General features: G+C 50.2%; 1 protein-coding gene across 4 annotated transcripts in view; it reads right to left on the bottom strand.

Annotated features, from left to right (window-relative positions):
* The window catches only part of tdp1 (tyrosyl-DNA phosphodiesterase 1), a 100,956-nt gene extending 78,613 nt beyond the window's left edge, over nucleotides 1-22,343 (bottom strand). The window contains exons 1-7 of one of the 4 annotated variants that reach the window (XR_013500068.1): nucleotides 21,861-22,036; nucleotides 19,960-20,655; nucleotides 16,753-16,796; nucleotides 14,400-14,455; nucleotides 11,904-12,000; nucleotides 5,616-5,650; nucleotides 3,226-3,318 (exon numbers count right to left, since the gene is read on the bottom strand). Coding sequence is in view for 3 of the 4 variants with exons in the window: in XM_078234495.1 (XP_078090621.1) it covers nucleotides 3,226-3,318; nucleotides 5,616-5,650; nucleotides 11,904-12,000; nucleotides 14,400-14,455; nucleotides 16,753-16,796; nucleotides 19,960-20,650 (1,016 nt within the window). In the remaining variant the exon portion in view is untranslated. Of the gene's footprint in view, nucleotides 1-3,225; nucleotides 3,319-5,615; nucleotides 5,651-11,903; nucleotides 12,001-14,399; nucleotides 14,456-16,752; nucleotides 16,797-19,959; nucleotides 20,656-21,448; nucleotides 22,056-22,094 lie in introns of those variants that run through there. The other 3 variants (XM_078234495.1, XM_078234494.1, XM_078234493.1) reach the window with 3 other exon arrangements.
* Nucleotides 22,344-24,811: the final 2,468 nt, after the last annotated feature.

Below are 24,811 nucleotides of genomic sequence, written 5' to 3'. Positions count from 1 at the left end.
GCTTCACAGTTACAGGAAGGTTTGCACTTTGAACCCTCATTAGAGTCATAGAGCTGGACAGCACCAAAAAGGCCCTTCGGCCCATCGAGTCTGCGCCAACATTAACTACCAGTAAAGTCGCACTTCTCCTTGGAGAGACGTAGGATGAGAGGAGACCTAATAGAGGTATATAAGATGTTGAGAGGCATAGATCAGGTGGACTCTCAGAGGCTTTTTCCCAGGGTGGAAATGGCTGCTACGAGAGGACACAGGTTTAAGGTGCTGGGGGGTAGGTACAGATGAGATGTTAGGGGTAAGTTTTTCACACAGAGGGTGGTGGGCGAGTGGAATCGGCTGCCGTCAGTGGTGGTGGAGGCAAACTCAATAGGGTTTTTTAAGAGACTCCTGGATGAGTACATGGAGCTTAATAGGATGGAGGGTTATAGGTAGGCCTAGAAAGTAGGGATATGTTCGGCACAACTTGTGGGGCTGAAGGGCCTGTTTTGTGCTGTAGTTTTCTATGTTTCTATCCCATTTCCCAACACCTGGCCCATATCCTTGAATGTTCTGATGTTTCAAGTGCTCATCCCAACACATTTTAAAGGTTGGAAGGTTTCCGGGCCTCATTACCCCCGCAGGCAGTGCGTTCCACATCCCCACTGCCCTCACTACCCCCGCAGGCAGTGCGTTCCAGATCCCCACCGCCCTCATTACCCCCGCAGGCAGTGCGTTCCAGATCCCCACCGCCCTCACTACCCCCGCAGGCAGTGCGTTCCAGATCCCCACCGCCCTCACTACCCCCGTAGGCAGTGCGTTCCAGATCCCCACCGCCCTCACTACCCCCGTAGACAGTGCATTCCAGATCCCCACTGCCCTCATTACCCCCGCAGGCAGTGCGTTCCAGATCCCCACTGCCCTCATTACCCCCGCAGGCAGTGCGTTCCAGATCCCCACCGCCCTCACTAACCCCGCAGGCAGTGCGTTCCAGATCCCCACCGCCCTCACTAACCCCGCAGGCAGTGCGTTCCAGATCCCCACCGCCCTCACTACCCCCGCAGGCAGTGCGTTCCAGATCCCCACCGCCCTCACTAACCCCGCAGGCAGTGCGTTCCAGATCCCCACCGCCCTCACTAACCCCGCAGGCAGTGCGTTCCAGATCCCCACCGCCCTCATTACCCCCGCAGGCAGTGCGTTCCAGATCCCCACCGCCCTCATTACCCTCGCAGGCAGTGCGTTCCAGATCCCCACCGCCCTCATTACCCCCGCAGGCAGTGCGTTCCAGATTCCCACCGCCCTCACTACCCCCGCAGGCAGTGCGTTCCAGATCCCCACCGCCCTCATTACCCCCGCAGGCAGTGCGTTCCAGATCCCCACCGCCCTCACTAACCCCGCAGGCAGTGCGTTCCAGATCCCCTCCGAGTGAAAAACTATTTTCTCAAATCCCCTCTGAATCTCCTGCCCCGCACCCTAAAACTCTGACCCCTCCTGATTGGCCCCTCAACCAAGGGGAACATCTGTTCCCTGCTCACCCTGTCCAAACCTCAGATAATTCTATACACCTCAATAATGTCCCCCCCCCCTCAGCCTCCTCTGGAAGGCGGCGTGGACGGGGGAGACAGCCCAGGTTTCACGTTAAGGGCAAATCAGGGATCCTGCCCAAACGTAGCGAGAATGTCAGTGCTTCTCCCCCCCCCCGGGGGTCCCCAAGCACATCCACAGATAGACAAACAACACGAGGTCTCAGTATTTACACCGGATAGATAGAAAAGCCCTTTGTTGTTTTTCGGACATGTATTAGCTCAGGACAGACAGACAGATTTGATTATTTATGGTGGCTCTCCCATAGACTCGAGGGCAGCACAGCAACACTGCGGTTAGCACTGCTGCCTCACAGCACCAGGGACCCGGGTTCAAATCAACCTAACCCGCACATTTTTGGACTGTGGGAGGAAATCGGAGCACCCGGAGGAAACCCACACTGACATGGGGAGAATGTGCAAACTCCACACAGACAGTGACCCAAGGCCGGAATCGAACCCGGGTACCTAGCACTGTGAGGCAGCAGTGCTAACCCACTGTGCCACCGTGCTGCCCTTCCAAGGTTAGCGCGCCTAACCAGAGGCTCCAGGTTCAGGTCCCACTTCAGGGTCTGATGGCCATGAAAGGGGAGTTCACAATGCGGTCAAACAGCTCGAATATTAGTCTGGAAATCCTTCCTGTACACCTGATGGCAGGTGGGAGAGTTTCCGGCTAAGCCACACCACAGAAGGTAACGGCAGACCACTTTGCCAAGTATAATCATGGGCCAATCCAACGGGAGTCCATGGTTACCAATGCCCTCTATACGGGCATGGCACTTGTGGGTGGTAATGGTTGGCACATTCAGAATCCCTACAGTGCAGAAGGAGGCCATTCGGCCCATCGAGTCTGCACCGACCACAATCCGACCCGGGCCCAATTCCCATAACCCCACATATTTACCCTGCCAATCCCCTGGCACCAAGGGGCAATTTAGCACGGCCAATCCACCCAGCCCACACATCTTTGGACTGTGGGAGGAAACCGGAGCACCCGGAGGAAACCCACACAAATACGAGGAGAATGTGACCGAGCTTGGCACCCTCAGCACTCGAGGCTGCCGCTGGATTACGGATTCAGGTCTCAGGATTGGGACTCGATCTAACAACCTCCAGACCCCGGGGTGAGCGTGCTGCCCACATGCCACAGCTGGACCAGAATGCACCAAGTCAGGTACCATCAGCTTCAACAAATCAATTGCTGAGGTTCTCCTCCGTGGACCCACTTGTTTGTGGTCTTGTTGTGTTGTGGTGCCAACTGTAGTCTTTTTATTCATTCGTGGGACATGGGCAACACTGACTGGCCAGCATTTATTGCCCATCCCTAGTCACCCTTGAACCGAGTGGTTTGCTCGGCATTCCTGAGGGCAGTTGAGAATCAACCACATTGCTGTGGCTCTGGAGTCACATGTAGGCCAGACCAGGTAAGGACGGCAGATTTCCTTCCCTAAAGGACATTAGTGAACCAGATGGGTTTTCCCACAATTGACAATGATTTCATGGTCGTCTTAATTCCAGATATCTTTTTTATTGAATCCAAATTCCACTATCTGCCGTGGCGGGATTCGAACCCAGGTCCCCAGAACATTAGCTGAGGTTCTAACGATAATACCACCAGGCCACCACCTCCCCTTAAAGTCTTTGAGGGGAATGGCAGGGCCAGTCTTACCCTTGTGTCTTTTGGTGCCAGTCATCGTGGATCAAGTTGGACGTGTGGATCACAACTCGAAAACCCTCTTCGTACAAAAGCAGCATCATCTTCCTGGAAAAGAGAGAGAGAGTTGAACGGAGCGAAAATATTGACGTGACTGTTGGACTGAGATACGGTGAAGGTGTTCATTTGGTTTGGTTAGCAGCGAGAGCTTACACTGAGGGGGCAACTTAGTGAGAAGTTTAAAAATTAGAAAGAGCTTTGAGAGGGACAGATGCAGAGCTGTTCCCACCTTTGGCAGAATTGAAAAACAAGTGACCCCCCAAGTATGAGATGGTGATGGGTAAATCCAGTAAAGAATTTGAGAGAAAACAGCGAGTGGGTAGAATCTGGAACTCACTATCACAAGGAGTAGTTTGGATGAATAGCACAGATGCAATAAAGGGGAAGTTCGGACACGAGGGAGAATGGAATAGAAGAGATTACATAGAAACATAGAAGATAGGAGCAGGAGGAGGCCATTTGGCCCTTCGAGCCTGCTCCGCCATTCATCACCATCATAGCTGATCATCCAACTCAATAGACTAATCCTGCTTTTTCCCCATAACCTTTGATCCCTTTTGCCTCAAGTACTATATCCAGCCGCCTCTTCAATACAATAGGAATCAATAACATTATAAATGTTGATTGATGAAGGGGGCCAGAGGGAGAATTGAGTGAAACAAAACACCAGTATTGCCCGAAATGGGCCGAATAGTCTGTTCCTGTGTTGTGATTTTCTTTGTTCTTTGACCCTGCACCAGGAAGGAGGACTCTGTAGCTCCCCTCTGCATTTCTGGAGGCGGGCAGTTCATTAATGTAAAAAAAATAAGAGCAGATTGGCAACCTGACGGTGACTGTTGTTCCTCCTAAGACTGGGTCCAATATGGTGCTGGTGAGACGCTAACAGGGGCGATGTGAACAGCAGGTATACAGATGGCAGCAACTGAAAGCTCTGTGAGCTGGGTCACTGCTTTAGAGAATTTCTCAGTTCAGATGAAGCAATTTGATAAAGAACAAAGAACAATACAGCACAGGAACAGGCCCTTCGGCCCTCCAAGCTTGTGCCGCTCCCTGGTCCAAACTAGACCATTGATCTCCGTATTCTGAAGGTTCCTCATCAAGTTAGAAAAGAACCACTTTGAAACAAGCACCATTTTCACTTGCTGATGTTCCCAGCTGACAGCACACATTCTCTTAGTTCAACCGTGTCATTAACCACTCGATGGACTGATGTGTCAGAGAGCAAAATAACTACCTGCAACTGGAACCTTCACATCACATCTCCAATCCTTTATGGTCGAATCATTAGCAAATGTGGGCGACACAGTGGCACAGTGGTTAGCATTCCTGCCTCACAGCGCCAGGGACCCGGGTTCGATTTCAGCCTTGGGTCACTGTCTGTGTGGAGTTTGCACGTTCTCCCCGTGTCTGCGTGGGTTTCCTCCCACAGTCCAAAGATGTGCGGGTTAGATGGATTGGCCGTGCTAATCGACAGCTTTCCTTCTCAAATGCCAGATCCTCTGATTAACTGCAGGGATTTGGCCTCCCCAGTCTCCAGTTCAGGTTTTCACTATTTCATTGTGAATCCAATTTGAATTTCCCACCTTGTTGCAGGTGGCGAGATACAAACCTGCCGCTAGACCCTGGAGTTTAGAAGAATAAGGGGGCTTGACAGGGTAGACCACCCCCCTCCCCCCCCCCCACCTCACACCCCACTCCCACCCCCCTCACCTCATAGCACCAGGGACCCGGGTTCAACTCCGGCCTCGGGTCACTGTCTGTGTGGAGTTTGCACATTCTCCCCGTGTCTGCGTGGGTTTCCTCCAGGTGCTCCGGTTTCCTCCCACAGTCCAAAGATGTGCAGGTTAAGTGGATTGGCCATGCTAAATTGCCCCTTAGTGTCCCAAGGTGTGTAGGTTAGGGGGATTAGCAGGGTAAATGTGTGGGATTACGGAGATAGGGTAGGGTGGATGGGCCTGGGTAAGATGCACTGTCGGAGGGTTGGTACAGACTCGATGGGCTGAATGGCCTCCTTCTGCACCGTGGGTATTCTGTGGTTCTATGCTGTGGAACCCTCAGTCATTGGGTGTATTCCAAAGTGAGATCAATAAATTCTCGGACACGAAGGAAATCAGAGGAATAGTAGTTGAGGTTGTTGATTATCGATGATCTTATGGAGTGGTAGAGGAGGCTCAAAGGGCCAGATGGTCGATCTACTCATCTTTCCTCTGTTATGTCCTTTAGAATGGAGAGAGACCCACTGTCTGATCCCACACTCGCAACATTGATAAGTTACAGCGCGTCGCTATGGTAACTATTACCCCAATGCCGGTTCTTATTATACATAAACAAAAGCCATTACTCACGTGTGATGTGTTCCGTAAGCAATCTCCAACTTGGCCTGCGAACAATAAAAATAATCTCCTTTGCATATTTCTCAATCACTGATGAACAAAGTACACACAATCCGAGTGTTCTTATCTTAAAGATACACAACTTCTCAACGAGAACTTTACCGAGCTTTTACAGTTCCTGTCCTGGGATCATTTGTCCATCACACCTGTTTGGGTGGCACAGTGGATTAGCACTGCTGCCTCACAGCGCCAGGGACCCAGGTTCAATTCCCGGCTTGGGTCACTGTCTGTGCGGAGTCTGCACGTTCTCCCCGTGTCTGCGTGGGTTTCCTCCGGGTGCTCCGGTTTCCTCCCACAGTCTGAAAGACGCGCTGGTTAGGGTGCATTGGCCATGCTAAATTCTCCCTCAGTGTACCCGAACAGGCGCCGGAGTGTGGCGACTCGGGGATTTTCACAGCAACTTCATTGCAGTGTGAATGTAAGCCGACTTGTGACACTAACTCTTAAAATAAGAAAGCATTTATTGAGGAAATCCACATTATTAACACCATCACTATAAACCTGACAGCTAATGAGTGACAGCTAACAGTGCCCTCCGGTGGAGATATAAAGATATTCGGAAAGGAAGCCGATGCTTCACACTGCTGATGGATAGGAGTAATTTGAGGGGACTTTCAGAAAGCATTCGATAAACCTCCTTCCTAGAGAATGTCAGAAAGACCTTAGATTTATGAAGAACTTTGTGACACTCCCTCCACCACTAGTTCACAGTGGCAGCAGTGTGTACTATCTACAAGATGCACTGTAGCAATCCACCAAGTTCATAGAAAGATGTTCATAGTGCAGAAGGCGGCCATTCGGCCCATCGAGTCTGTACCGACCACAATCCCACCCAGACCCTATCCCCGGAACCCCACATATTTAATCCGCTAATCCCTCTAAACTGCGCTTCTCAGGACACTAAGGGGCAATTTAGCTCAGCCAATGCACCTAACCCACACATCTTTGGACTGTGGGAGGAAACCGGAGCACCCGGAGGAAACCCACACAGACACGGGGAGAACGTGCAAACTCCACACAGACAGTGACCCAAAGTTGGGAATCGAACCCGGGTCCTTGGAGCTGTGAGACAGCAGAGCTAATCACTGTGCTACCGTGCCACCCAGTAATTTCAAGTCTCGTCCAACAGCATCTTCCAAACCCGCGACCTCCACCACCAAGAAGGACAAGGGCAGCAGATACACGGAATCATCAACTGCAAGTTCTCCTCCAAGCCACACACCATCCTGACCTGGAAATATATCTCTATTCCTTCACTGTCACTGGGTCAAAATCTGGGAACTCCCTTCCTAACAGATGGACTGCAGCAGGTCACAAAGACAGCTCAGCACCTCCTTCTCGAGGGCGATTAGGGATGGGTAATAAATGCTGGGCCTAGCCTGCGACACACACATCCCAGGAGCGAATAGAAAAGGAGTCAACAATCAGGCAAGAGATGGAGAGCGGGGAGAAAGGGAAGTGCACTCTGATTGGTGGAATCTGACAAATGATGTCCTTGATTTGTTGGACTTGGTTATCACCATGTTAATTTGAGAAAGAGTTCGAGAGTTGTATGTTCAAGTTTGAGGCAATCTTTAGGAGGCACAGGAAGGTTGTGGAGAGGGTAAAATTACAAAGAGAGGAGGATGAAGCAAGCACATAAAACTGGAGTAAATATGGAGTAAGTGGGAGGTCCAAACAAAGGCAAATTGGAATATTTTGTTAGCGGTGAGAGACTAGGAGCTATGGAAAAGCAAAGTGATTAAAGTCTTCATGTATAGAAATCACTAATATTGTACAAGAACAAACTATAATCAACAGATGAATCAGAAACAGGAATAGGCCATTCGGCCCCTCGGCCTGCTCCATCATTCTATAGGATCATGGCTGATATGATTGTGGCCTCAAATCTGCATTCTGCCCCACCCCTCATAACCTTTGACTCCCTTGTCGGTCAAGAATCTACCTACACCTGAATATTCAATGACTCTGCCTCCACTGCTCTCTGGGGAAGAGAGTTCCAAAGATTCAACACCCTCAGAAAATAATTCTTCTCTTAAACAGGAGATCCCTTATTTTTAAACTGTTCTCCCTCGTTCTCTCCCACAAGGGGAAACATCCTCTCAGCATCCACCTCGTCAAGCCCCCTCAGGATCTTATGTTTCAATAAGATTCTTCAAATCTCCAACGGATATAGACCCAGCCTGTCCAACCTTTCCTCATAAGATAAGGCGCACCCCCCGCCCCAGGTATCAGTTGAGTGAACCTTCTAAATCAAAACTGTTGATGGAATGTTGCCCTTTATCTCAAGGGTTGGAGCACAAAAGAAAATGGGTGGCACAGTGGTCAGCGCTGCTGCCTCACAGCGCCGGGAACCCGGGTTCAATTCCGGCCTCATGGGTCACTGCCTGTGTGGAGTTTGCACGTTCTCCCCGTGTCTGCATGGGTTTCCTCCGGGTGCTCCGGTTTCCTCCCTCAGTCCAAAAATGTGCAGGTTAGGTGGATTGGCTGTGCTAAATTGACCCTTAGTGTCAGGGGGATTAGCTAGGGTAAATGTGTGGGGCCACGGGAATAGGGCCAGGGTGGGATTGTTGCCGGTGCAGGATCGATGGGCCGAACAGCCTCCGTTTGCACTGTAGGGATTCTATGATTCTAAAGAAAAGTGATTTTTCAGTTTTACAGAACCTGGCTCAGATCCCACCTGCAGTCAGTTTTGGAATTGGTTGCAGGGATTATATATAGTGCAGCTTCACAAGAATTAAACTTGGACTTAACAGACAGGTTTCGTTAAAGTAATTTGTGTTCCCTTGAGTTTAGAAGGTTGAGGTGTGATCTGATCAAGGTGCATAAGATTATAAAAGGGACCTGATAGGATTGATACGGAGAACTGCTTTCTTTGTCAAGAGTAGAAGAAAATCAGCTAAAATTCAACTTAAGTCACATAAGAGTGTGAGGGGAATAGATGTATGTTGTGGGTGGTACTAAGGAAGGTGGATCAAAGGATGGAGCTCAGGTACAAATCAGCCGTGATCTAACAGAACTGCAGGATGTAGTCTATGACTCCTCATCTGTAGATGATCAGGAATATTAAATTGGGAGGAGGGTAAAAAATAGGTCTAAACGCTGGGCAGAGAGCAGAACAGATGCGGAGAAAGTATTTCTGCTGGCTGCGGTGTCTAGATTCACGGAGCATTGTCTAAAAATTAAAGCCAGCCCTTTACAGGAGTGAAATCAGGAAATAATTTCTTTACTCAAAGGATGATGGAGGTTCAGAATGTTCTTCTGTAAACACAATTGATGCCAGAACAATCCTTCATTTCAAAACTGAGATTGTTAGATTTTTGTTATCCGAAGGTATTAAGGGACATGAGACAAAGGTAAATAGGTTGAATTCAATCACAGGTCAACTATTGGCGGCACAGTGGTTATCTCTGCTGCCTCACAGCTCCAGGGACCTGGGTTCGATTCCTAGTTTGGGTCACTGTCTGTGCGGAGTCTGCACGTTCTCCCCGTGTCTGCGTGGGTTTCCTCCGGGCGCTCCGGTTTCCTCCCACAGTCCAAAGATGTGCCGGTTAGGTTGATTGGCCATGGTAAATTGCCCATGGTGTCCCAGTGTAGGCTAGAGGGATTAGCGGGGTAAACGTGTGGGGTTACGGGGATAGGGCCTGGGGTGGTATTGTTGTTGGTGCAGACTCGATGGGCCGAATGGCCTCCTCCTACACTGCAGGGATTTCTATGATTCTACAAACTGTGGTCTTATCGAATGGAGGAATAGACTGGAGGGGATAAATGGTCTCCTCCTGCTCCGATAGGTCGGAGTTAAGAACCGTTTTCTGCGGGGTCGTTAGAACGACTGGGAGGAGTCTCAGAGATTTCTGCTCTGGGATAATTTGTGTTCTCTCTGCACAGCAATGACTGGAAGGAGAGAGGGCACAGCAACTACATCGGAAGAATGGGAAATCATTCTGAGGGAGCAGAGTGACAGAAAGTATTCGACATTACTGAAAAGAGAGACCTTTTTTTGAAGTTTTTCACCTGGCACTCAACAGGACAAATGAAAGAATGCCAAATTTCAAAGATCCACAATTTATACTAATGATCGCCATTTATACCCTGATGGCAGTGACCGTCATTTCGACATTCATATTGTCAGTGTTTGAAATTTGGTATTCTTGCATTTGTCCTGATGAGTGCAGGCTGAAAATCTTCGACAATATATCTCTCTTTCCAGTAGTATACAAGAGGTGTACGGCCAAGTGACAGAAGATTTCAAAGTTGGCATCAGGTGGTGCATCTCAGTTAAAGGCTAAAATAAATAATTCCACTCAATGGGGGAAGATGGACAGATGTGAAAAAGTGGAGAGATTAATGGGGTTCAGGCTGACAGTAATAGCAGCAGCTCCAGAAGATGGTGCCATAGGACAAATCAAATGGGATATAGTCCCCACCGCCCACAGTTGCTGGGTCCATACAGACGCAATTGTAATCAATGCTGGATTGGTGAAAGCATCATCACAACTGAACAAAAGAGTAGAAGCTGCTATCGAAGCTGTAAGCCCTCAGTGAGGGATTCACTATTTACTTATTACACTGCAAACTTATGCCAGGTGCCATTCACCAGTCTCTTCCCCCCCCCCCCGTGCTGCACTGGCTCCACGTCCACCATCACATCAGTTTTAAAATTCTCATCCTTGTTTTCAAATTCCTCCATGGTCTCAGCCCTCCCCCTCTTCGCAATCTCCTCTGGCCCCTACAGTCCTCGGAGATATCGGAGCTCTTCAGATTCTGGCTTCGAGTGCGCCCCCGAATTTAATCACCCCACCGCTAGTGGTTGAGCTTTCGACTTCTAAAGCCCCAAAACTGTGGAATTCCCTCTCTAAACCTTTCTCACTCTCCCCTTAAGACGCTCCTTAGAACCCACTGCAGTATCCACGATCTTGATCATCAGTCCCAATATCTCCTAATGTGGCCCGGTCTCATCTCATATTTACCACGTTAAAGGCCCTATACAAATATCATTGTGGACAGAATATATTAACTATAGGATGCAGAGGACTACCTGTCCTCAGCCTGCAGAAAACATATTAAACTATAGGAAACTGAGGACTCCCTGGCCTCACCCTATGGAATATATATAAAACTATAGGAAGCAGAGGAATCCCTGACCTAATCCTGTGGAATATATAGTAAACTTTCAGAAGCAGTGACTCCCTCCCTACCTAATCCTATGGAATATATAGTAAACTACAGGAAGCTGTGGACTCCCTGAACTAACCCTATAGGATATATACTAAACACTACACTTGGGCAATGTGGTTGACTCCCAGCTGCCCTCCGAAATGGCCTAGCAAGTTGTCAAGAAGGCAACTCACCGCCACCTTCTCAAGGGCAACTAGGGATGGACAATAAATGCTGGCCAACCAGCAACGTCCATGTCCCGCTAATGAATAAAACAAACTTTAGGAAGCAGAGGACTCCCTGGTCTCGCCCTATAAAATACATAAATGATAGAAAGCAGCAATTCCCTGACCTAACCCTATAAAATTGGGGCACAGGTCAGCTAGATAGTCAATATCTTTCCCCAAAGGTAGGGGAGTGTAAAACTAGAGGGCATAGGTTTAAGGTGAGAGGGGAAAGATACAAAAGGGTCCAGACGGGCAATTTTTTCACACTGAGGTGAGTGTCTGGAACAAGCTGCCAGAGGCAGTAGTAGAGGCGGGTACAATTTTGTCTTTTAAAAAGCGTTTAGACAGTTATATGGGTACGATGGGTATAGAGGGATATGGGCCAAACGTGGGCAATTGGGACTAGCTTAGGAGTTTAAAAAAAAGGGTGGCATGGACAAGTTGGGCCGAAGGGCCTGTTTCCACGCTGTAAACCTCTGACTCTGAAGATAGTAAACTATAGGATGTATAGTACACTATAGGAAGCAGAGAACTCCCTGATCTCACCCTATAAAATACATACCAAATTATAGGAAGCAGCGGATTCCCTGACTTAATCCTATAGAATATATAGTACACTGTAGGAAGGAGACTCCCTGACCTATCCTATAGAATATATTGTACACTGTAGGAAGGAGACTCCCTGACCTAATCCTATAGAATATATAGTACACCATAGGAAGCAGAGAACTCCCTGACCTAAGCCTATAGAATATATAGTACACTGTAGGAAGGAGACTCCCTGACCTAATCCTATGGAATAGTAACCTATTGAATGGAATGAGTTGTGCTGCTGTACATGCAGACTTGTCCTTACCTGGCACAGGCGGATGTTGGTATACGGATGAGCATCCTCGTGCAGAGCTGCTTTAGACTGACGCTGCTCACCATGAACAACCAGCAGAGGCTTTGTCCTGAAACACAGCAATTGGAGTGAAGATTGATGAATGGGGTTTTCCGGCTTCGTGACTTTTTATCCTTCTACAATCCCACCGCGGTTAAGCAAATAACACGCTCTCGTCTCGGGGTCAGCAGGCTGTGGGTTCAAGTCCGACCCTGGACACTAGGCTGACACTCCCCAGGGTAGAACTGTGCTTCCCATCCAAGGCTCTCTCAGCTGGACGATCAGAGATCCCACGGCATTATTTCCGAAAAAAAGCCGAGGGATTCCCACTCGGCCAATATCTATCCGCCAACCAACATCGCAAACACATTATCCAGTCATCATCTCACTGCAGCGTGCGGGGGTTTGCTGTGGGGGCTTTCACCAACACAACACTGCTCTGCAACACCAACCCCACCGTCTATTACTGAGGATACCGGGAGGGGAAGAAGAAAACAAGACGACTTTTAAAGGCAACATGGAAGAGATGAGTGAAAGTAAAACCTCCCAAGGAAAAGAAAGGGGATGTTATAAAGGAAATGTGACAGGAGGAAACTCTGTCTCAAGAAGGGTTCAAAGTTAATGAGGAGAAAATGTTGAATAGACTGTCGGTTCCGAAAGTTGATAAGACACTGGCACCAGATGTGACACATCCAAGGATATTGAAGGAAGTGAGTGGAATTGCAGAGGCGCTGGCTATAATCTTCCAGTCTTCTCAAGACTCGGGGGTTCCAGAAGACTGGAGAATTACAAACGTTACCCCCTTGTTCAAAAAGTTACGTCTAAGTTAAAGTTTTATTTATTAGTCACAAGTAAGGTTTACATTAACACTGCAATGAAGTTATTGTGAAATTCCCCTAGTCGCCACACTCCGGCGCCTGTTCGGGTCAATGCACCCTAACCAGCACGTCTTTCAGAATGTGGGAGGAAACCGGAGCACCCGGAGGAAACCCACGCAGACACGGGGAGAATGTGCAAACTCCACACAGACAGTGACCCAAGCCGGGAATCGAACCCGGCGCTGTGAGGCAGCAGTGCTAACCCACTGTGCCGCCCCTTAAAAAAGGTTTTAAGGATAAGTCCAGCAATCACACACCAGTCGGTTTAACTTCAGTGGTGGGTAAGCTTCTAGAAACAATTATTCGGGATAGAATTGAGGAGTTACCTGGGAAAACGTGGGTTGATCCAAAAGAGCCAACATGGATTTAAACGGGGAAATTGTGTTTGACAAACTTGTTGGGAGTTTTTAAAGAAATTAACAGAAAGGGTTAATGAGGATAATGCTGGACTTTCAGAAGGCGTTTGATACAGTGCCGCACAGCAGGTTTGAGAGAAAAGTTATTGCTCATGGAATAAAAGGGACAGTAGCAATCTGAAACAAAACTGGCTGAGTGATAGGAAACAGAGGGGAATGGTTAATGGATTGTTTATTTATTAGCGTCACAGGTAGGCTTACATTAACACTGCAATAAAGTTACTGTGAAAATCCTCTAGTCGCCACACTTCGGTGCCTGTTCGGGTACACCAAGGGAGAAATTAGCATGGCCAATGCACCCTAACCAGCACGTCTTTCAGACTGTGGGAGGAAACCGGAGCACCCGGAGGAAACCCACGCAGACACGGGGAGAATGTGCAGACGCCGCACAGTGACCCAATCAAACTTGGGTCCCTGGCGCTATGAGGCAGCACTGCTAACCACTGTGCCACCCAGATATTTTTTGGGTTGGAGGGAGATTTATACTGAAGTTCCCCAGAGGTCAGATTGGGACTCTTGTTTTTCCTGAGGTGCATTGACCCGAATAGGCGCCAGAGTGTGGCGACTAGGAGAATTTCACAGTAACTTCATTGCAGTGTTAATGCAAGCCTTACTTGTGACTAATAAATAAACTTTATGTATTAATGATTTAGATCTTTCCAATTTGCACACAGCCAGCTCTCACAAACAGTAACGTTATCATGATTTGATAATCTGTCTTTTTTTATGTTGATTGAGGCCTGGACACTGGGAATAATTCCCCTGCTCAACTTTGGAATCATAGCATGACATCCACAAGAGGAAGAGTGACCAAAGCCTCGGTTTAATGTCTCTTCTCAAAGACAGCATCTCCGACAGTACGGCACTCCCTCAGCACTGCAACGCTACAACGAGGTGTACTGGAGGCAAAGTGCCCAGCCCCAAGTAGATCCGGGTGAAAAAGGATCATGTGGCACAAAAACAGTCTTGTGCCTTGGCCATGCTTAGCAAGCTCTGCAGAGCAGACAAGACAATCAGGATGGGTGCAAGGGTGGCAGACAGGTTCCGTGAACCCCTAGTTCAGTATTTATGGGCAGTGAAGCAATTGGCACCAGCACAGCAACCGGCTAAAAGCGCAGAGACTCGACAATCTTCCCCGTTTCTGTCACCTCGACACAGAGGCAATCGAGACCCACCTGAATTCTTCTGGATATTGCTTCACCAACCATGGGATATCAATGCAGTAATTAAACTGAAAGGTAAAAACATTCATTAATGGTCTTATTTATTTAAGCAGCAGAAGACCCCCCTCCTGCAAAGTAGCAGCCTTGTGTCAGAAACAAGTCTGGGTGCGAATTAACGCAAGACAAAGATAAAGATTTTTCTGCAATCCACTCTAATGAACATCAAAAGATCAATGGCTTATTTAGTGCGTTTAAAACAAAAATCATTCTCAGGATGTGGGTGTCGCTGGCTGGACCAGCATTTATTGCCCACTCCGAATTCCCCTGGAGAAGGTGGTGGTGAGCTGACTACTTGAACCGCTGCAGTCCCTGGAGGTGTAGGTACACCCACAGTGGTGTTAGTGATGGAGTTCTAGGACCTAGCAGGAATGGTGATACGGCGGCACGGTGGCACAGTGGCTAGCACTGCTGCCTCACAGCGCCAGGGACCCGGGTCCAGTTCCCGGCTTGGGTCACTGTCTGTGCGGAGTCTGCACATTCTCCCCGTGTCTGCGTGGGTTTCCTCCGGGTGCTCCGGTTTCGTCCCACAGTCCAAAAGACGTGCTGGTTAGGTACATTGGCCATGCTAAATTCTCCCTCAGTATACCCGAACAGGTGCCGGAGTGTGGCGACTAGAGGATTTTCACAGCAACTTCATTGCAGTGTTAATGTAAGCCTACTTGTGACACCAATAAATGAACTTTAAAAAGTCAGGATGGGTATGTGGCTCAGAGGGGAACTTTCCTGGGGGGTTGCTCCCATGTGCCTGGTGCCCTTGTCCTTCTGGGTGATGGGGGCCATAGGTTTGGAAAGTTACCAGCACCCAGAGAGGTTGCATCAAAGGGAATCTTCGGAGCTCACGAAAGATACTTGAGAGGTTGGAGCCACAACAATACCAACAGGGTTACACTGAAAAGGATAAGTTTAAGACAGATACTGGACAAGAATTGTTCAATCACAGGATCACCAGTAGCTGGGACAGAATCTTACAGCACAGGTGGCCATTCGGCCCATTGCGGCCATTTTGGCTCTTTGAAAGAACAACCCCATTCGTCCCACACCCCATAGCCCTACATAGAGTCGTAGAGTCGTACAGTGCAGAAAAGGCCCTTCGGCCCATCGAGTCTGCACTGACAATAACTAGTACTGAAGTCGCACTAATCCCATTTTCCGGCATTCATCCCAGATCCTGGAACGTTATGATATTTCAAGTGCTCACTCCAAAGATGTGCGGGTTAGATGGATTGGCCACAGCTAAATTGCCCCCTAGTGTCCGGGGGACTAGCAGGGCAAATACATGAGGTTACAGGGATAGAGCTTGGGTGGGATTGTTGTTGATGCCGACTCCCTGGGTCGTATACCCTCTTTCTGCACTGTACGGATTCCATGATTTTATGAAATATTTTTTAAAGCTTGTAAGGTTTCCAGCCTCCACTCCCTTCCCAGGCAGCGCGTTCCAGATTCCCACCACCCTCCGAGTGAAAAATATTTTTCTCAAATCTTAAATCTCCTGCCTCTTACCCTCAAACTATGCCCCCCTCAACCCAGGGGAACAGCTGCTCCCTGCTCACGATGTGGAGATGCCGGCGTTGGACTGGGGTAAGCACAGTAAGAAGTCTCACAACACCAGGTTAAAGTCCAACAGGTTTATTTGGTAGCAAATACCATAAGCTTTCGGAGCTCGCTGCTCCTTCGTCAGATGGAGTGGGAGCCTGCTCACCCTGTCCATACCCCTCATAATCTGATACACCTCAATCATGTCCCCCCTCAGCCTTCTCTGTTCTAGTGAAAACAATCCAAGCCAATCCGGTCTCTCCTTATAGCTCTAATGCTCCATCCCAGGCAGCATCCTGGTGAACCTCCTCTGTACCCCCTCCAAAGAACAAAGAACAATACAGCACAGGAACAGGCCCTTCGGCCCTCCAAGCCCGCGCCGCTCATGTACCCCCTCCAGTGCAATCACATCCTTCCTATTTCCTCCTTTCCAAGAATGTATCCAATTCCTTTTTGAAAGCTAATATTGAGTCGGCTTCCACTATCTTTTCAGACAGTATGTTTCACTGCAAAACTCTGTGTAAAATAACGTGACATCTCCCTCCGGTTCATTCACCAATCGTCTCCGGTTATTGACTTTTCTGCCAGTGGACATTTATTTTGCCAGAACCAGCGAGGAGAAACTTCCGGCATCGGGAAAACCGCCTGTTAAATCTCCCCTTAATCTCCTCGGATCTCAGGAGATCAATCCTGGTGCCTTTGCCCAGATTGTGCGTGACCTCAGCCTGACCCCCCAGGTTGCGAGAGCTCAATCTGGCAAGAGTTTTCTCACCTGCACTGAAGCTTTAATCGTCCCAAACAGCGGAGATAAAATATCTGCAAGAGTTTAAAAACAAAACTTGGCATCAATGACGTGTTTTTCCCCCCCGAGCCGGGGGGGAGCGACTAAAGAGGCAATTAACAAGACCAAAGAGAAATGGTGCGAAATGAAGACACATTTAGGAAGTTCTGCCAAACAATGGGCTGAATGGCCTCCGTCAGCACCATAACAACTGTTAAAAATAACACAAAATTGATGATTGATATTTCCTAATCAATGTCTCCAAAATATATTCATTAAGATTACAATTTTTATTCCCAATAACTTTGCTTTCCGAAAACCCAGTGTGAACACGTCCAAAAGAGGTGTAGGTTAAGTGGATTTTCCATGCTAAATGTGTGGGGTTACAGGGATCGGGCAGGGGGGGGGGGGGGGGTGGGCCTGCGTAGGGTCTGCAAACTTGATGGGCTGAATGGCCTACTTCTACACTGTGGGATTCTACGGTTGACACCTTGGTTGCACTGCGTATGTGGATCTGCACCAAGAATTGGATGTGTCCTCCACAGTTAACTACCCACTTCTTCCCAGAGGCATTTAAATGTAGCCGCAAAAGACAAGGCTTTGTAGGGTTCATCACTGGCTGCTTCTCCCCCATTCCCAAGCTCCGGAACTCCATCTCTAAACCTCCCAAGATTCTCCTCAAAAGGTACCTCTGTGACTAAACTTCTTTTTTAATGATTCATTCATGGGATGTGGGTGTCACTGGCCGGGCCAGGATTCATTGCCCATCCCTAATTGCCCTTGAGAAGGTGGTGGTGAGCTGCCTTCACAAACCATTGTTGTCCCTGTGGTGTAGACACACCCACAGTGCCATTAGGGAGGGAGTGTTGGGATTTGGACCCAAAGACGGTGAAGGAACATATTTCCAAGTCAGGATGCTGCATGGTTTGGTGGCAAATACGTAGCTCCCCCTCGGCACTAACCCTCCGACAGCATGGCGCTCCCTCGGCACTGACCCTCCGACAGCATGGCGCTCCCTCGGCACTGACCCTCCAATAACGTGGTGCTCCCTCGGCACTAACCCTCCGACAGCGCAGTGCTTCCTCAGCACTGACCCTCCGACAGCATGGCGCTCCCTCAGCGCCAACCCTCCGACAGCACGGCGCTCCCTCGGCACTGACCCTCCGACTGCATGGCGCTCCCTCGGCACTGACCCTCCGACTGCATGGCGCTCCCTCGGCACTGACCCTCCGACTGCATGGCGCTCCCTCGGCACTGACCCTCCGACAGCATGGCGCTCCCTCGGCACTGACCCTCCAATAACGTGGTGCTCCCTCGGCACTAACCCTCCGACAACGTAATGCTCCCTCAGCCCTGACCCTCCGACAGCACGGCGCTCCCTCAGCACTGATCCTCCAACAGTGCGGCACTCCCTTGGCACTGCACTACGACAGCGTGCCGCTCCGTCGGCACTGACCCTCCAACAGCGCGGCGCTCCCTCAGCCCTGATTCTCCGAAAGTGCGGCGCTCCCTCGGCATTGACCCTCCGACAATGCGGCGCTCCTTCGGCCCTGACGCTCCGACAGCATGGCGTTCCCTCGGCACCAACCCTCCGATAGCACAGCACTCCCTCAGTACTGATCCTCCAACAGTGCGGCACTCCCTCAGTACTGATCCTCCAACAGTGCGGCACTCCCTCGGCGCTGACCTCTGACAATGCGGCACTCCCTCGGCACTGACCCTCCGACAGCGTGGCGCTCCCTCGGCACTGCACAGCACGGCACCCCCACAGCACTAACCCTCCGACAGCGCGGCACTCCCTCAGCACCGACTCTCCGACAGTGCGGTGTTCCCTTGGCACTGACCCTCCGACAGCACAGTGCTCCCTCGGCGCTGACCTCCGACAGTGCAGCACTCCCTCGGCACTGACCTCCCACAGTGTGGCACTCCCTCGGCACTGACCCTCTGACAGCGCGGTGCTCCCTCGGCACTGAGTCTCGCACAGTGTGGCACTCCCACAGCACCGATGCTCCAACAGTGCGTGCTCCCTCGGCACTGACTCTCGTACAGAGTGGCACCCCCACAGCACCGACCCTCCGACAGTGCGGCACTCCCTCAGCACCGACCCTCCGACAGTGCGGCACTCCCTCAGCACCGACTCTCCGACAGTGCGGTGTTCCCTTGGCGCTGACCTCCGACAGCGCGGCGCTCCCTCGGCACTGACCCTCCGACAGCACGGTGTTCCCTCGGTGCTGCAGTGCAACAGCGTGGTGCTCCCTCGGCACTGACCTCCGACGGTGCGGCACTCCCTCGGCACTGACCCTCCGACAGCACGGTGTTCCCTCGGTGCTGCAGTGCAACAGCGCGGTGCTCCCTCGGCACTGACCTCCGACAGTGTGGCGCTCCCTCAGCACCGACCCTCCGACAGTGCGAGCTCCCTCGGCACTGACCCTCCGACAGCGTGGTGTTCCCTCAGTGCTGCACTGCGACAGCGCGGCACTCCCTCAGCACCGACCCTCCGACAGTGCGGCACTCCCTCAGCACCAACCCTCCGACAGTGCGGCACTCCCTCAGCACTGATGCTCCAACAGTGCTGCACTGCGACAGCGCGGTGCTCCCTCGGCACTGACCCTCTGACAGTGCGGCACTCCCTCAGCACTGACCCTCCAACAGCGCGGTGTTCCCTCAGCACTGACCCTCCGACAGGGCGGCACTCCCTCGGCACTGACCCTCCGACAGCGCGGCGCTCCCTCTCACTGATCCTCAGACAGTGCAGCACTCCCTCAGCACTGCGACTGTTAGATTAACCTTTGTGCTAAAGTCCCTGGAGTGGGGCCTTGAACCCTGAAGTGTCACCCATTCAGCCAATGGCAGAAAACCAAACCGAGTAATATCAATCACTAATAGCCCTCAAGCACACAGTGTGGCTGCCGCCAACATGGGCCAGAGCAGAATGGGGAAAATCACCCATCATGTCCTCCCTCTGTCAAACTGGCTGCTACTCGAAGCTGACGCAGGCCAACGTGGTGGCAGCTGGTGGAATCACACATCAGTGCGGACGGAGGGGGTATTGATAAAATTGAGAATCTAAATTCAGACATTACTTTGCTAATCTTTCCTCTTGGCTGAACAGAGGCTGGAGGTGTAGCCTCTCCTGGCTTCACATTGAAACTCCCTGGCGCCGATCTCAAAAACACTGAGCATCAGCTGATGTCTTACCTTTGATGTGAAGGGCTCCGCAGTTGTCCTTGCTTGGGATGCCAGAGACTTTGGTCAGGTAAAAACTGTAGCGCTTGGCTTTCTCCAGCAGGTCCCACCTGTCTAAGGTCTCACCGTCGCTCCCGGATTTGGGCGGCCAGGCAGCTCCTGAACCGGCCAAGGGACAGCGATGGTCCGTTCCTTCCAGGCGCTGCCTCTTCCTCCTCGGACCGGAGCTCCCCTGGTCAACCGGCTCCTCCTTGACCTGTGGCCTTTCTGCTTTGTCATCGGGCTCCTCGTCGCTGCTGGAGACGCCCCAGCCAGATTCGGACAGCGGTTGTGACCGTTTAAGAGCAGGGGAGGGCTGCCGGCCCAGGTCAGGGGCTTCAGTTTTAACAGGGTTTGAGACACATTTCCGCATCATTTTTCCAGGCACGGATGCAAGAGGGCTTGGTAAGCACTCCCTGGGATGGCCAGATCCTAAAGGTCCGTAGGTGCTGGGAGCGGAATTTCCACGGCCAGAGGTCACAGCCTCAGATTCTCCTTCATCGATCACCGTCTCGTCTGAATCTGACACATAGTCTTTCCTGACCGACTGTGCGAGCGGGACGGGCCTCCCCGTCTGTCGAGCAGGTTCAACATCTTCCTCATCACTGCTCGACACCGTCCATCTCCCGTGCTGACTCTGAACTTTGCTGACTCCTCCAGACATGACTTCTGGCGCGTGGAGAGAGAGAGAGAGAAAAACGAGTTAAAGACTTGAATTTATATCAAGAAGTCTCACAACGTTACATTAAAATCCAACAAGTTTGTTTGGAATCACGAGCTATGCTGTGTTTGTGAATCTACCTCCACTCACCTGATTAAGGAGCAGAGCTCCGAAAGCTCGTGATTCCAAATAAACCTGTTGGACTTTAACCTGGTGTTGTGAGACTTCTAACTGTGCCCCACCCCAGTCCAACACCGGAATTTGAATTTATATAGCTTCCTTCCCAGCCTCCGCATGTCCCGAAACTCTATACAGTCAGCCAATCATGCACTTTTGAAAAGCAGCTGCTGCTGGAATGTAGGAAGAGGGGCAGTCAATTTGTGCACAGCAAGATCCCACACACAGCAATGTGACAATGGTTTGAACTACCTTCTGACAAGTCGATGGGCTGAAAGGCCTTTTCTGCGCTGCTATGAGTACAAGTCCATCCCTAATTGAACTGAGCGGCTTGCAAGACCACTTCAGAGCGCAATTAAGTGTCAACCACCGTGCTATGGCTCTGGGTGTCATGTTAGCCGGGTAAGGACGGTAGATTTCCTTCCCTGGAGGGTTAGACTAGTTTTAAATTTTATTAATTGAATTTAAATTCCACTAGTTGCTGTGGAATTTGAACCCATGTCCCCCTGAGCCTTTGGGTTACTAGTCCAGTGACATTACCACAATGCCACCATCTCAGGGTCGCAAAACCTATACACCAACAGCAATCTCAGAATAATTATGCCTGGGATAAACCTGCCTTACCTTCTCTGCGTCCCTCTCTCCCGGGTAATAATCACCACATTGACAGGCCCTGGCTATTTACTGCCTTGAACTGGAAACTCTCCAATCCAGCATGTATTGCTCAGGGAGCCACAGACCAACAACAGCGAGCAAAGCCTCCTCTCTGTGGGGCTTCACAGGGAGTTCAGGCTGCAGCTCGGCCGGACAAAGGGGATGATGGCCGTGGCTTCAGCAGCAGCAGCAGAGAGACTCCTGCAGCCTGACTGAGCCTCCAGTCTGGCTGCAGCGCTGAATGGCAGACCAGAGAAAGAATCTGCCTCAACGGACGGCCCGAGGCAGGAATGCAGAAAAGCCATTGTGAATACAGACTCGGAACGTTGCATTGTGTTTATTTAACTGTACGCTGCTACCACCGTCACCTATTGTAGCCCACCTCGAATGCAACTGTATCTAATCAGCAGCCGCTCGACACAATGTATCCCAGCCTTTAGAACGCGGCCCGGGAGCACGAGCCCACTTTAGAACGCGGCCCGGGAGCACGAGCCCACTTTAGAACGCGGCCCGGGAGGATTTGGAACGCGGCCCGGGAACACGAGCCCTCTTCGGTACACCCGCCCGCGCCCCTTCCCTCCGGGTCCTAATGCCCTCCCTCAGCCTCCCAACTGACCCTGCCAGCGACCTTAACGCTCAGGATCCCGGCTTCTCTCGCAGGAAATTTGAGTCGCCGAGTTTGCTTTATAAAGTGGCTGTTTTGCTCTCTGTCGCTGTGGGGAAATCCGGCCAGTGGTTCAGTTAGTGGTGGCACTGGGCAGGGGTTGCCAACCCTCCAGGGTTGGCCTGGAGTCATGATGTGGAGAAGCCGGCGTTGGACTGGGGTAAACACAGTAAGAGTTTTAACAACACCAGGTTAAAGTCCAACAGGTTTATTTGGTAGCAAATGCTCCAGGGATTGAGGATCAATTTGCAGATGTCTGAGTGTAACCCTAGAGACAAAAATCAGCACATTAAAAAAAGTTTCTTTTTGTCGTTTTCTTGGAACATTTCTCTTGCAGATATAAAAATATTGAAAAAGGGTAAGAAATGTTTGTTTGGCTGAGAGTTTAACATCATCCAGTTGAGTGTACTGGCATTGGGAAGGTTCACTGGATTGATCCTGGGTGTCGAGGGATTTTCTTATGAGTAGAGGGTGAGTAGGTCGGGCCTCTACTCACTGGAGTTTAGCAGAAGGAGGGGACCTTATTGAGACATGTAGGATTCTCAGGGGGCTTGACAGGGTAGATACTGAGAGGCTGTTTCCCCTCGTGGGAGAGTCTAGGAGCAGAGGGCATGATCCCAGAGTAAGGGGTCGGCCATTGAAGACAGAGATGAGGAGGAATGTCTTCTCTCAGAGGGGAGTGAATCTGTGGAATTCTTTACCGAAGAGGACTGTAGACGCTGGGTCATTAATTATGTTCAAGGCTGTGATAGATTTTTAATTAGTAAGGGAATCGAGGTCTTGGGGATAAGGCGGGAAAATGGAGTTGAGGTTATCACATTCGATCAGTGGTAATCTCATTTAATGGCGGAACAGAACAGATGGGCCAAATGGCCCACTTCTGCTCCTGTGTCTTATGGGTAACCGAGTCTTTTTGCTTAGCAAGGGATGCCGACCTCCTCGTGAACCTGCTCCTGGGCCAGGCGAGACGCGCCATCAATAGGTCCAGGCAGCGGGCGATCGACGGGGCCGTCCATCCCGATTGTCTGCCCCTCTACCGCGGCTACATTCGCAGCCAAGTGTCTCTGGAGAGGGAGCATGCGGTGTCCATGGGCGCGGTTGACACCTTCCGCGACCGCTGGGCGCCGCAGGGGCTGGGGTGTATTATCGACCCCGATAATCACCTTTTGGTTTGACGTTTTAAGTTTCCTTTCGACTTTGTTTTTGGTTCGGGCTGTTCCCCCCTTCCTTTTGGGGAGCTGCCCCTTTTACTTTGGCCCTAAGTTAATTTGAGTTCGTTTACTTGATTGGTATCAAAAGAAATACATCACAAGGATGGATGTGTTGGCCAATGAATGGCTGGAGTGTGGGAGCGTGTCATGTGATGAAACTTCCAGGAACATATTTAATTGCAGTTGGTAACCCCAGGTTACAAGGTTCCAGCTTCAAGTCTCACTTCAGGCCTTGAGCTATAGAAGTCAAAGCTGACAGGGCAGTGCTGAGCACTCCCTTCCCCCATGTGTTTAAATGTGTTTCCACATCCCCCGATCTCTTTTAATTATTTATATAAGATTTAAAGGAAGACTTGCATTTCTAATGTGTCTTCCGTAGCTTCAGGACATCCCAAACTGCTTTTACAGCCAATTAAATACTTCTTGAAGCACAGTCACTGCTGTAAAGTAGGAAACTTACGGTTTATTTGTGCACAGCAAGCTCCCATAAATAGCAAAATGATAATGAGCAGATTATCCATTTTTGTGCTGTTGATTGAAGGATTGGGTAGAACACCGGGGAGAACACCCCTGCTCTACTTCAAAATAACTTCACGGGATCTTTTACATCTACCACAGTAGCACAGCAGTGGTTAGCACTGCTGCCTCACATTCGATTCCTGGCTTGAGTCACTGTCTGTGTGGAGTTTGCATATTCTCCTCGTGTCTGTGTGGGTTTCCTCCGGGTGCTCTGGTTTCCTCCCACAGTCCAAAGATGTGTGGGTTAGGTTGATTGGACATGCTAAATTGCCCCTAGTGTCAGGGGGACTAGCAGGGTAAATATATGATGTTACAGAGGTAGAGCCTGGGTGGGGTTGTTGTCGGTGCTTAATGGGCCGAAATGCCTCCTTCTGCACTGTAGGATTCTATGATTCTAGGACAAGGCCTCAGTTTCATGGAGAGCAGTGTTTCTGACAGTGTGGCACTCCCTCAGTACTAAATAGACTGCTGACATTTAAAACAGGTACATTTAAACAATATATTTCTCATCTCTTTTATGCTTATAAAATATCACTGGAAATGAGGCAGCAAGAAATGTTTTAAAGTTTATTTATTAGTGTCACAAGTTGGTTTACATTAACACTGCAATGAAGTTACTGTGAAAATCCCCCAGTCGCCACACTCAGGCGCCTGTTCGGGTACACTGAGGGTGAATTTATCATGGCCAATGCACCCTAACCAGCACATCTTTGGACTGTGGGAGGAAACCGGAGCACCTGGAGGAAACCCACGCAGACACGGGGAGAACGTGCAGACTCCGCACAGTCAGTGACCCAAGCCGGGAATCGAACCCGGGTCCCTGGCGCTGTGAGGCAGCAGTGCTAACCCACTGTGCCACCGTGCCACCCATTTTTGAACTTAAAATTAGTTTTTAACATTTTTATGGTGTACCTTAAAGTGGGAAGGAAAAAGAGTAAA

Source organism: Mustelus asterias, chromosome 18, assembly GCF_964213995.1.
Source record: "Mustelus asterias chromosome 18, sMusAst1.hap1.1, whole genome shotgun sequence".
Taxonomy (NCBI): Eukaryota; Metazoa; Chordata; class Chondrichthyes; order Carcharhiniformes; family Triakidae; genus Mustelus; species Mustelus asterias.
The sequence above is the reverse complement of the archived record's forward strand: the minus strand, read 5'-3'. Positions and strand labels throughout refer to the sequence as shown.